Here is a 13829-nt window from a genome sequence, read left to right on the forward strand (position 1 = left end):
CTATATAAATATAAAATGACCATCTTGAAAAAATTTGGTTGCAATGTCTGTTTTATACTGCCAAAAAATGTCAGGTAAAGTATTTACGCTAGTTATTTAACATAAATTGTTAAATCCAACAACAAATTTTCAGTAGAGTAAATACGGCAATAAGGCATTGACCCGGTCAATCCATTACGGTTCGATGCGTGAATTTGTTGCGCATAATTAGAGGGTCGCAATGGGGTTTGTTTTCACATATTAACCATGCATTTAAAGGTAACGATAATATTTAGTTGCTTACATTTAAACTTGCTGATATATGTCTATCTGGTCGACTGAATGTACATATGTTATGTTCTTCAAGAATGGAGGAAATAAAAGAATCAATCAATCATCCTCGGGTTTAGTAATATGTAATCCATGGAACTCGTTCAGTCAGAGAGTCGCCTCAATTAGGAAAGAATAGTTTAACGTCAGAGGTTATTTCTAAGGTCACGGAGTTTAATTGGCCAGCTTGTAATTACAACAGCTTTCGATATCAGTAGCTCAGTCAAGTGTGACTTACCGAATTAGCATGTTGCTTCTCAAGATATCTCGATGCATACATCGGCTTTCACATATTTGTAACAGTAACAATGGAGCCTTTTGTTTGTGTTGGGTTTAACGCCGTTTTTCAACAGTATTTCAGTCATGTAACGGCGGGAACAATGGAGCCTAATTGAGATAACATTTCATGGGGTTTTAGTCTGCCGATGAGGAAATTTAGGATTTTTATGTCTCCCCCAGGAGACATATTGTTTTTGCCCTGTCCGTCCGTCCGTCCTTCCGTCCGTCCGTACGTCACACTTCATTTCCGAGCAATAACTGAAGAACCATTTGACCTAGAACCTTCAAACTTCATAGGGTTGTAGGGCTGCTGGAGTAGACGACCCCTGTTGTTTTTGGGATCACTCCATCAAAGGTCAAGGTCACAGGGGCCTGAACATTGAAAACCATTTCTGATCAATAATTAGAGAACCACTTAACTCAGAATGTTGAAACTTCATAGAATGATTGTACATGCAAAGTAGATGACCCCTATCGATTTTGGGTTCACTCCGTTAAAGGTCAAGGTCACAGGGGCCTGGACATTGAAAACCATTTCCGGTCAGTAACTTGAGAACCACTTGATCCAGAATGATGAAACTTAATAGGATGATTGGTCATGCAGAGTAGATGAACCCTAACGATTTTAGGGTCACTCTGTTAAAGGTCAAGGCCACAGGGGCCTGAACATGGAAAACCATTTCCAATCAATAACTTGAGAACCTCTCGACCCAGAATGTTGAAACTTCATAGGATGATTGTTCATGCAGAGTAAATGACCCTTATTGGATGGGGTCACTCCGTTAAAGGTCAAGGTCACAGGGGCCTGAACATTGATAACCAGTTCCGATCAATAACTTGAAAACCACTTGACCCAGAATGTTGAAACTTCATAGGATGATTGAACATGCAGAGTAGATGACCCCTATTGATTTTGGGGTCAGTCTATTAAAGGTCAAGGTCACAGTGGCCTGTTCATGTAAAATCATTTTTTGGAAATAACTTGAGAACCACTTGACCTACAATGTTGAAACTTAATAAGATGATTGGACATGCAGAGTAGATGACCCCTATTTATTTTGAGGTCACATGATCAAAGGTCAAGGTCACAGGAGCCTGAACAGTGAGTTGAGAACCACTAGGCCACGAGTGTTGAAATTTAGCGGGATGACTGGACATGCCAAGTAGATGATCCCTATTGCACCCAACCATCAGTGTCTCTTTGACTTTCGCTCCTGACCCCTATTGACTTCTTGCCTATAGGACTTTGCATTGGGGGAGACATGCGCTTTTTTACAAAAGCATTTTCTAGTTTTCTTTCTTTTTTTTTTTTCTTTTTTTTTTTTCTTTTCCTTTTATTAAAGTTGGAATATTTTATGGTTTACATTTATGGAAAATGAAGGATATACTATAACTGTATGTGAAGCGTTTGCATGATATCCCCACTGTTTAGACCATTACTGTGCAGTGTTTATAGCGGCCATACTAGTTTATGCTTTAGAGAAAACAATTGTTCTAGTTCTATGATTCTGCCTTCAAGTATTTACTGAAACCATTCCGGCACGAACATGTTAAAAAGTTTCAAAACTGTCTCCAGACACCTTTCATCTTTTAAACATTCCCATTCTAAGTCATACAAAAATGTACTCTTTACCATCATACTTGAAGTGTTCAGCTTTTTGTGTCATATATTTAAAATATCTTTTTTCTGCCTCATTTCTCCAATCTAGATAGTTCTCTCTATAAATGTAAAGTTGCAATACATTAATTCACGCAGTTTTGGAACCCTAAGAACTATAGACCCTTCCTCTTTCAAACAATCGGATAAAAAACGTATGACCTTTGTTTTGTAATGACCGAATATGACATTCAGAAGATTTCTGTCTGGTATCATATAATCTGGAAAATGATTATTTTCTAGACAGTGTTTGAGGAAAAACAATGATTTTTTGCACTAGCTTTAACAACTCTGGAGAAAACGAGCTTTCTTGGTTTGTTTCTACAACTCAGAAAACAACATGTTTACTATGTAAGAAGTTATATCCTTACAAACAGGTTTCAGTATTTTCTTTCATATAAGCTTTAATAAATACGTATAATTTAATCTGAACATCGTTTAGAGTTGATATCAATTTCTTTTCTGCGGTAGTATAACATATCCGCCATTCCAATAACTGGCTGTCCCTTAATTTATCCCCAACAGGCACAATATAACCTTCCATCTCAGAAATTTCCTAAACTGGATTAATTGATGGCCACGTGTTACGTGTGGTTCTGTCTTTCCATTTCCTTAAATGTTTCCCCAAAACAATATACAGAAAGAACTATATCCTGCTCGCATGAAACCATGATTTCAAACGTTGTAGCAGGACCGTTCTTCGTCACCTTTCCATTTTTAAAGCCATCATATTTTTTACAGTATAATATTTCTACCCACTTATGAACATAATTACTGAGTACAACACTAGATATATATGGGCACCCTGTCTGATATGTGTACATATATGAAGACTTAAACAAAATATGACTCAAATTATTTTCATCCAAATACACAGGAACTATTTTTGTGTATCCAGGAGAAGAAGTTGCATTATCCAGCTTCAGAATATTGAAGTGTCCTTGAGCGCTTGCTTTTTCTACACATATGGTGTCACCAAGTATTATCATTCCATTTGAATCGCTGTCTGATAATCCAACACCTTCACCTAAGCCACCCACAAAGACAACTGAATGTGATATTCCTTCCCTAGAATTACATAGAGTTGCTACATTTGACAAATTATCATAGACTTTTGAACGAAAAGACACGGACTCTAGGTGATACCCGAACTATCAAGTGCTGTAAATACCAGACATTTTCTATGAATTGTGCTATCTCTGTTTAGATTATTTTCCTGGGAAAAAAAGATTGTAGATATTTTACTTGAACCGGAAATGCTTTAATATACAAATATTTTTGTTTTCGTATTGATTCACTTACTTTGATATTCATGTAGTGTCTTTATTGAACTTCGAGCTAGGTCTATGAAAACGAAAAGGCTATTGTATTTCCTCTTATTCTAGTATTTAATTTCAGACATTTCAAATTTGATTTTGCTTTAACGAAAGATTTTGATGAAATATCAATGTAAACAAAGGAATAGTATTTTGACAATTTACAGCATTTTCTTCTTGCATATACATATGTTTAAGGAAATTATTCGCAGAAAAACCCTAAGGTATCTCCTCTATCTACCATACTTCCTTTTATTTTGATTATCCTAACAACTGAAGTGTTGGTTTTATTTATTGTAATTTCTGTTGATGGCATATTAAAAGAAATTATGTTTTAATGGATGATGAAGTAGGAATACGTATACTGTTTACCAATCGCATTGACATGTCTTGGTTTCTCCAAGAATGATGTTTTGTTTAAGTAGCGGTAAATTACTGTTTTATAAATATTATAATTTAGTTGTTGGGCGATTCTATTATATTCTGTACTGATCGGCTTACTTTAGTTATAGTGGAAAAATAAAAGATTTCGTGTATTAGTTAAGATATAAATATGAGCTGTTTTATTGTCTGTCTTACACATTGTCTTTGTCATTGAAAAAAAAAAGACATGCAAGTTACATATTTGCACCTAAGCGGTACTCTATAACAGTTCCTTCCTTAGTTTTGCGGGTTAGGAAATTAGGCTTGATAGAAAATTCTTAGCAATGGCTTCTAATAAGTATTGAAAAATGATTGATACCTCGCACTAGACTTTGAAATTCTAATTTAAATAATGCGGTTTTCTGTAAGTCTCAAGAAAAGTACAAAGTGTATTTCAACTGTACAAAAGAATGCACATGAAACTACTGTCATTACATTAATGGATTTTTGTTTGGTCTGCCAAATATTTCCTGATTTCGCTTCGTGTGTAACTTACTACAGAATCACGTCATATAGAACAATTTCCACCAATAAAACAAAATAGAACTTTATCTGGGTTACATTATCTTCACAGGCATACATTATCTTCACAGGCAGAACATGTTGGATTCGAAGGCGCCTGTAGACATATTATATCACATCTTCATATGCTATACATCATATATCAAGCGCGCATTATGACTCAATGTTTTAGTATCTGTTCTTTTAATGTATGAAATACATCGGTTTGGTTGAAAAGATGTGCGGAGACCTCAGTTGAGCGGTTCATGAAAACAGGTTTTAACAGTTTTGGCTTTTGACATCAACTGAACATCCAAACTACATTGGCTAAAGGGACTCATCCAAAAGGCGAGTAACACCCTGTAAGAGGTTACTAGTAAACTGAACAGGCCGATTGGTTCTTACATATTTGACATCTTCCGCAGGGAACTTCATCAAAAGACAAATTATGTAGGCCTATAGTTCCAGCCTAGGAATTTAGTAGAGCATTACTGGTTTGATGATTTTAAGTTTTGTTTGATACATTTTGTAATTTGTCTGCTTGCTGAAATTATTGTTCAGTCTCTTATATAAATCGTTGAATAGTATTGGTTGTCTGAGAAAACTTACATATATGAGCTGTGTAGTTCTCATCGGCTTTGCAGTTTTGACCAAAGACATTAAAATAGTTTATCAGATAGTCTAAGACACCCTAGTAATAGGACCCGTTTCTTTGCTCAAAACATAAAGGCGTTTCATACGGTGTTCCGTTTGGAGCATCGAGAATTTATTCCTGATCCCATACCTCGAAAGTCGAAATCAGGAAACTACGATGATGAAAGTCAAAATCACGATGGTGAAATTCAACATAAAGGACGGCGAAAACACGAAACAACGATGGTGAAAGTCAAAATCACAATGGTGAAAGCTCATTGTACTTTCACAATCGTAGTTTCAATTTCTAGTCGAAAGTTGAAAGCATGACCGTAAAAGTCGAAACCACGATAATGAATGTCGAAACTACAATGCTGAAAGTCGAAACTACGATGACGAAAGCCGAAAGCATGCTGATGAAACACGAAACGAAGGATGGCGAAAACGCAAAATGATATTGCGTTTACATCATCATGGTTTCGTGTTTTCGACTTTTACCGTCGTAGTTTTGAGTTTTCACTATCTTGATTTCGACGTTCAACATTGAGCTTTTGTGATTTCGACTTTCGAGATATGGGGTTCAGAAATAAAAATATCGATGGTCCAAACGGAACACCGTAGTTTCACTGATCATATTTCAATAGTTTAACATTTTCTACCCTAGTATATCGATAGAAGTGTTTAAATAAAAACGAAAGTATTAGAGTTATGGTTGCTGATTTGTTCTTTCGCAGCGACAAAACGACAAACATCGCCCCACCAAATGTGGCCTCGCCAAACGTCGTCCCGCTGAACGTCATACCGCCTAAGGTCACCCAACCGAACGTCATTATGGCGCCCATCCAAACGTCGCCCTGCCGAACGTCACCCCGATAAAACGTTGCCCCACCGAATGTCGCCCCTCCAAACGTCGCCCAGCCGAATATCGCCCTGTCGAACGTCGCCCAACCAAACGTCGACAAGTCTGGATTACCTGTCCCTTAACTGCTACGTAATAATAGTACAGGCCGGGAACCAAGCTATACGTCGCCAGGCTGTATGTCGCATCGCAAAACGTCGCCCTGACAATCGTCACCCCGTTGAATGTAGCCTTGCCTAACTTCGCCTCGCCGAACGTCGCCCTACAAAACGCCGCACGTTTGACTTTAGGGCCTGAGTTTTGTATGGCACTAACTATGTTATTGAGGAAGTAAAAAATGATTTCTGTACGAGAGTTAAGGTTTCCCTCGGACAAGATCTGTCATGACACTTGCCAAACGTCTACACCCAAGTATGGTATTGACCTTTCAAATAGGGATCTGGTTTTTGTCCGAACGACAATCCATGTCACTGAGGCAAGCTTAAAGTGATTTTCCGAAGTTAGACAAATTCATAATATGGACAAAAGTAGACGAACGGACGGAAGGACGCACGCACGTACACATGCGTATTGCCCTCTATCTTCATTTCATGAAAAATATTTTTTTGTAATTGTTACAAATATTTCATTAATATTAAACTCTTACTTACTACCTTTTGTCTCCAATTTAGTTAATACTACCGTGTCATTCTAGAAGGCGAAAAGACGACGTTTGTCAGGGTGGCGTTCAATGGGGAAGGGGGTGCAAACACCGTTAGTCGGGGCGAAGTTTGTTGGGGCGACGTTCCGATGGGTGCCGTCTGTCGAGGAGACATTTGTCGGGGGCGTTTGGCGGGCGCCATAACGACGTTTGGCGGTGCGACGTTTGGCGGGACGACGTTCGACTGGGCGACGTTTGCTGCGACAGAACGAAATAACAAAATAACACAAATCAGCAACCATAATCAGTCAATGTAATGAATGTGATACAAATAACTATATACCTATGCATTTACTGTATGAAATGCAGTCTGTTAGTTGCAAAAACAAATACAAAACACTGTATTCAATTTTAATCGGATATGGGAAACTATTCAATGGAGTAGTGTCTTGATTAATTCGTAACGTCAAGTATGACGTCAAAATGATGTATGGGGTAATGTAACAAATTGTCAGTACAAAATTCATGTTCTTTTTGAAATGTGCCCTCAACCAAAATGTTACATGAGCTGCGCTCGATTTTTTGAAAAAAAGGTTAGAAGTTGTTTACTTAATGGAGTAGAGTGCTTAAAATATTGGTGTACCTTAATACAATGTGAAGAAACACAAGAAAAATAGGGTGAATGTAATAAATGTATAAAGGGTGAACAAATTATTGCGTATTACTATTTTGTTCACTTTCGGGGAGGGGGATGGGTGGCGTTATTAGAAACAGCAAAACAATATCGAAAACAATAAATCGAAAGGGATTGGAAAATGAACACAATATCTTACTAAAGCCTAAGATGAGAAATACGTCTTTAATGTATAGATTTAAAATATTTTAGGAAAAAGGAAATAAAGTGAAAAGTTCAGGTTTAAAGCATCTTCTCTGTTTTTTAAATCCTCTTTATTTCAAGTAGAAAGCAACGTTTCAATGTGTAAACAGATTCAAGTGTTTCGAGGTATACAAGTACTTGCATATAAGGACCAAAAGTAATAACAACACTGACATATGACAAAGTAAATTTTGTATTTCAAAGTATATAGTTTATATATGTCCAAGGAAGAAAACTCCATAGACATAAATATTGCGTATACCAGATTATAACACACAAAAATGATTATATGATGGCTAAGATTCATACTATAGAAGGAAAGTACATTTGATGTATTTTCAATGACATACTTATTTAACATTAAGCGTTCGGAAATAAAACATTAACGAAATGTGAATTTTAAGGATTTGATAATTAATCAATTAAGTGAAAAGAATAATTAAAGCAACTTCTTTCTGGGCTAATTTCAAATACATATATATCATTGCATACTTTGACGTTCACATACTCTGTTACAGTAACAATGTTTGTTAGGTTTTCTGGCTTCCTGCCATTACCTTTTATCAAAATTATCCTTTCATATGGTTTTCGTATAGGAATGGTAAGATAACATTTTTGTTATTAAACATTTGTATATACTTTGAAAAGTTTGCATGATTTAGTCACAGTTTAGACCATTACTATACAGTTTTTATAGTGGCCGAACTAGTTTATGCCTTAGAGAAAACAAGTCTTCTAATTCTCTGATTCTGCCTTCAAGTATTAACTGAAACCATTCCGGCACGAACATGTTTACAAATTTCAAAACTGTCTCCATATATCTTTCATCTTTGAACCATTCCCATTCTATGTCATACAAGAATGTACTCTTTAAAATCATACTAAAAGTAATGTGTTCAGCTCTTTGTGTCATATATTTAAAATATATTTTTCTGCCTCATTTCTCCAATCTCTATAGATAGTTCTTTCTATCGTTGTAAAGTTGCAATACATTAATTCACGCAGTTTTGGAACCCTAAGAACTATAGATCCTTCCTCTTTCAAACAATCGGATAACAAACGTATGACCTTTGTTTTATAATGACCGAATACTACATTCAGAAGATTTCTGTCTGGTATCATATAATTTGGAAAATGATTATTTTCTAGACAGTATTTAAGGAAAAACAATGATTTTTGTACTAGCTTCAACAATAATTCTGGAGAAAACGAGCTTTCCTGATTTGTTTCTACAACCCAGAAAACAACATTTGTTACTATGTAAGAAGTAATATCCTTACAAACAGGTTTCAGTATTTTCTTTGCTATGAGTTTTAACAATACATATAATTTAACTTGAACATCGTTTAGAGTTGATATCAATTTCTTTTCTGCAGTAGTGTAGCATATCCGCCATTCCAAAAAATGGCTGTCACTTAATTTATCCCCAACAGGCACAGTATAACCTTCCATCTCAGAAATTTCCTGAACTAGATTAATTGATGGCCACGTGTTACGTCTGGTTCTGTCTTTCCATTTCCTTAAATGTTTTTCCCCAAAACAATATACAGAAGGAACTATATCCTGCTCGCATGAAACCATGATTTCAAACGTTGTAGCAGGACCGTTTTTCGTCACCTTTCCATTTTTAAAGCCATCATATCTTTTACTGTATAATATTTCTACCCACTTATGAACATAATTACTGAGTACAGCACTAGATATATATGGGCACCCTGTCTGAGATGTGTACATATATGAAGACTTAAACAAAATATGACTCAAATTATTTTCATCCAAATACACAGGAACTATTTTTGTGTATCCAGGAGGAGAAGTTGCATTATCCAGCTCCAGAATATTGAAGTGTCCTTGAGCGCTTGCTTTTTCTACACATATGGTGTCACCAAGTATTATCATTCCATCTAAATCGCTGTCTGATAATCCAACACCTTCACCTAAGCTACCCACAAAGACAACTGAATGTGATATTCCTTCCCTAGAATTACATAGAGTTGCTATATTTGACAAATTGTCATAGACTTTTGAACGAAAAGACACGGACTCTAGGTGATATCCGAACGTATCAAGTGCTGTATATACCAATCGAGAAATGTCATCATCCGCTTTCCCAGACATTTTCTATGAATTGTGCTATCTCTGTTTAGTTTATTTCCTGGAAAAAATGTAGATATTTTACTTGAACAGAAAATACTTTAAGATACAGATATTTTTGTTTTCATATTTATTCACTTACTTTGATATTCATGTAGTGTCTTTATTGAACTTCGAGCTAGGTCTATGAAAAACGAAAAGGCTATTGTATTTCCTCTTATTCTAGTATTTAATTTCAGACATTTCAAATTTGATTTTGCTATGACGAAAGATTTTGATAAAATATCAATGTAAACAAAGGAATAACTTACCCTTGACTGATTCAGCAAAAGTATTTCGGCAGTTTACAGCATTGCCTTCGTATATATACATTTGTTTAAGGAAATTATTCGCAGAAAAGCCCTAAGGTATCTTCTCTATCTACTATAATTCCTTTTGTTTTGATTATCTGGAAAACTGAAGTGTTGGTTTCATTTATTCAATGAGATGTTTTGTAATTTCTGTTGATGGGAGTTTAAAAGAAATTACGTTTTAATGGATGATAAAGTAGGAATTATATTGTTTACCAATCGCAATGGCATGTCTTGGTTTCTCCAAGAATGATGTTTTGTTTAAGTAGCGGTAAATTACTGTTTTATAAATATTATAGTTTAGTTGTTTGGCGATTCTATATATTCTGTACTGATCGGCTTACTTTAGTTGTAGTGGAAAAAATAAAAGAGTTCGTGTATCAGTTAAGATATAAATACGAGCTGTTTTTTCTTACATATTGTCTTTCTTACACACTGTCTTTGTCATTGAAAAAAGACATACAAGTTACATATTTGTACCTAGGCGGCATTTTATAACAGTTTCTTCCTAAGTTCGGCGGGTGAGATAGTAAGACTTGATAGAAAATTCTTCAGCAATAGCTTCTAATAAGTATTGTAAAATGATTGATACCTCGCACTAGACTTTGAAATTCTCATTTAAATAATGCGGTTTTCTGTAAGTCTCAAGTACAAAGTGTATTTCAACTGTACAAAAGAATGCACATGAAACTATTGTCATTACATTAATGGAATTTTGTTGGGTTTGCCAAATATTTCCTGATTTCGCTTCGTGTGTGACTTATTACAGAATCACGTCATATAGAACAATTTCCATCAATAAAACTAAATATAACTTTATCACAGGCAGAACAATTTGGATTCGAAGACGCCTCTAGACATATTATATCATATCTTCATATGTAATACATCATATCTCAAGCGCGCATTATAACTCAATGTTTTAGTATCTGTTCCTTTAATGTATGAAATACACCGGTTATGTTGAATGCATGTGCGGAGACCTCGGTTGAGCGGTTCATGAAAACAGGTTTTAACAGTTTTGCCTTTAAATTAGATATCCATTGAACATCCAAACTACATTGGCTAAAGGGACTTTCATCCAAAAGGCGAGTAACACCCTGTAAGAGGTTACTAGTAAGCTGTACAGGCCGATTGGTTCTTACATATTTAAGACATCTTCCGCAGGGAACTCATCAAAAGACAAATTATGTAGGTATATAGTTCCAGCCTAGGAATTTAGTAGATCATTACTGGTTTAATGTTTTAAAGTTTTGTTTGATACATTTTGTAATTTGTCTGCTCCCTGAAATTATTTTTCAGTCTCTTATGTAAATCGTTGAATAGTATTGGTACTGACAAGGTTGTCTGAGGAAAATTATATATATGAGCTATGTAGTTCTCATCGGCTTTGCAGTTTTGACCAAAGACATTAAAATAGTTTATCACATAGTCTAAGACACCCTAGTAATAGGAGACGTTTCTTTGCTCAAAATATAAAGGCGTTTCATACGGTGTTCCGTTTGGAGCATCGAGAATGTATTCCTGATCCCATACCTCGAAAGTCGAAATCAGGAAACTACGATGATGAAAGTCAAAATCACGATGGTGAAATTCAACATAAAGGACGGCGAAAACACGAAACAACGATGGTGAAAGTCAAAATCACGATGGTGAAAACTCATTGTACTTTCACAATTGTAGTTTCGACTCCCAGTCGAAAGTTGAAAGCACGACCGTAAAAGTCGAAACCACGATGATGCAAGTCGAAACTACGATGCTGACAGTCGAAACTACGATGACGAAAGTCGAAAGCATGATGATGAAAACACGAAACAAGGATGGTGAAGACGCAAAAAGATATAGCGTTTACATCATCATGGTTTCGTGATTTCGACTTTTACCGTCGTAGTTTTGAGTTTTCACTATCGTGATTTCGACGCTCATCATCGAGGTTTCGTGATTTTGACTTTCGAGATATGGGGTTCAGGAATAGAAATATCGATGGTCAAAACGCAATACTGTAGTTTCACTGGTCATATATCAATAGTTTAACATTTTCTACCCTAGTACATCGATAGAAGTGTTTAAATAAAAACGAAAGTATTAGAATTATGGTTGCTGATTCGTTTTTTCGCAGCGACAAAACGACAAACGTCGCCCCACCAAATGTCGCCTCGCCAAACGTCGTCCCGCTGAACATCGCACCGCCTAACGTCACCCAACCGAATGTCATTATGACGTCCCTCCAAATATCGCCCCGCCGGACGTCGTCCCGACAAACGTCGTTTCGCAGAATGTCGCCCCGCCAAACGTCGCCCCGCCGAACATCACCCAGATAAACGTTGCCCCACCGAATGTCGCCCTGACAAACGTCGCCCAGCCGAATATCGCCCTGCCGAACGTCGCCCAACCAAACGTCCCCTAGTCTGGATTACCTGCCCCTTAACTGCTGCGTAATATTAGTACATGCCGGGAACCAAGCTAAATGTCGCCAGGCTGTATGTCGCATTGCAAAACGTCACCCTGACAATCGTCGCTCCATTGAATGTAGCCTTGCCTAACTTCGCCTCGCCGAACGTCGCCCTACAAAACGCCGCACGCTTGACTTTAGGGCGTGGGTTTTGCATGGCACTAGCTATATTATTGAGGAAGTCAAAAATGATTTCTGTACGAGTGTTAAGGTTTCCCTCGGACAAGATCTGTCATGACACTTGCCAAACGTCTACACCCAAGTATGGTATTGACCTTTCAAATAGGGATCTGGTTTTTGTTCGAACGACAATCCATGTCACTGAAGCAAGCTTAAAGCGATTTTCCAAAGTTCGACAAATTCATAATATGGACATATAGTAGACGAACGGACGGAAGGACGCACGGACGGACGCACGCATGTACGTACACATGCGTATTGCCGTCTATCTACATTTCATGCAAAATATTTTTTGTAATTGTAGGTCGTATATTTGGATGTGTAAGGGTTTGGGGTAAGAGTGGGCAGTACGCTCTGGTAACACTTCATTAGGGACTTACAAATATTTCATTAATATTAAACTCTTACTTACTACCTTTTGTCTCCAATTTAGTTAATACTACCATGTCATTCCAGAAGGCGAAAAGACGACGTCTGTCAGGGCGATGTTCAATGGGGAAGAGGGTGCAAACAGCGTTAGTCGGGCCGAAGTTTGTTGGGGCGACGTTCCGAGGTGTGCCGTCTGTCAAGGAGACATTTGTCGGGGACGTTTGGCGGGCGCCATAATGACGTTTGGCGGGGCGACGTTTGCTGCGACAGAACGAAATAACAAAATAACACAAATCAGCAACCATAATCAGTCAATGTAATGAATGTGATACAAATAATTATATACATATGCATTTACTGTATGAAATGCAGTCTGTTAGTTGCAAACAAATACAAAACACTGTATTCAATTTTCATCGGATATGGGAAACTATTCAATGGATTAGTGTCTTGATTAATTCGTGACGTTAAGTATGACGTCAAAATGATGTATGTTGTAAAGTAACAAATTGTCAGTACAAAATTCATGTTCTTTTTGAAATGTGCCCTCAACCAAATTGTTACATGAGCTGCGCTCGATTTTTTTGAAAAAAGGGTTAGAAGTTGTTTACTTAATAGCGCAGGGTGCTAAATGGCGTTGGTGTACTTTAACACAATGTCGAGAAACACAAGAAATTTGAATACGGTGAATGTAATAAATGTACAAAGGGTGAACAAATTATTGGGTTTTACTTTTTTGTTCACTTTCGGGGAGGGGGTGGGTGGAGGTACTAGAAACAGCAAAACAATATCCAAAACAATAAAACGAAAGGGATTTGAAAATGAGCACAATATCTTACTAAAGCCTGAAATGAGAAATACGTCCTAAATGTGTAGAATTAATATTTGAG

The 13829-nt window shown here is 36.7% G+C and overlaps 1 protein-coding gene across 1 annotated transcript; it reads right to left on the reverse strand.

The window, feature by feature from the left end:
- Positions 1 to 8403: 8403 nt before the first annotated feature.
- Positions 8404 to 9612, reverse strand: LOC128555900 (uncharacterized). The gene has a single exon (XM_053539703.1). It carries the CDS (start codon positions 9610 to 9612, stop codon positions 8404 to 8406), a length of 1209 nt encoding a protein of 402 aa, XP_053395678.1.
- Positions 9613 to 13829: the final 4217 nt, after the last annotated feature.

The sequence above is a fragment of the Mercenaria mercenaria genome, chromosome 3 (genome assembly GCF_021730395.1).
Source record: "Mercenaria mercenaria strain notata chromosome 3, MADL_Memer_1, whole genome shotgun sequence".
In the NCBI taxonomy this organism is placed as follows: Eukaryota; Metazoa; Mollusca; class Bivalvia; order Venerida; family Veneridae; genus Mercenaria; species Mercenaria mercenaria.

What these genes read in the sequence shown, in the direction of transcription:
- LOC128555900 (XM_053539703.1), bottom strand. Translation starts at nt 9,612, where the DNA reads ATGTCTGGGAAAGCGGATGATGACATTTCTCGATTGGTATATACAGCA.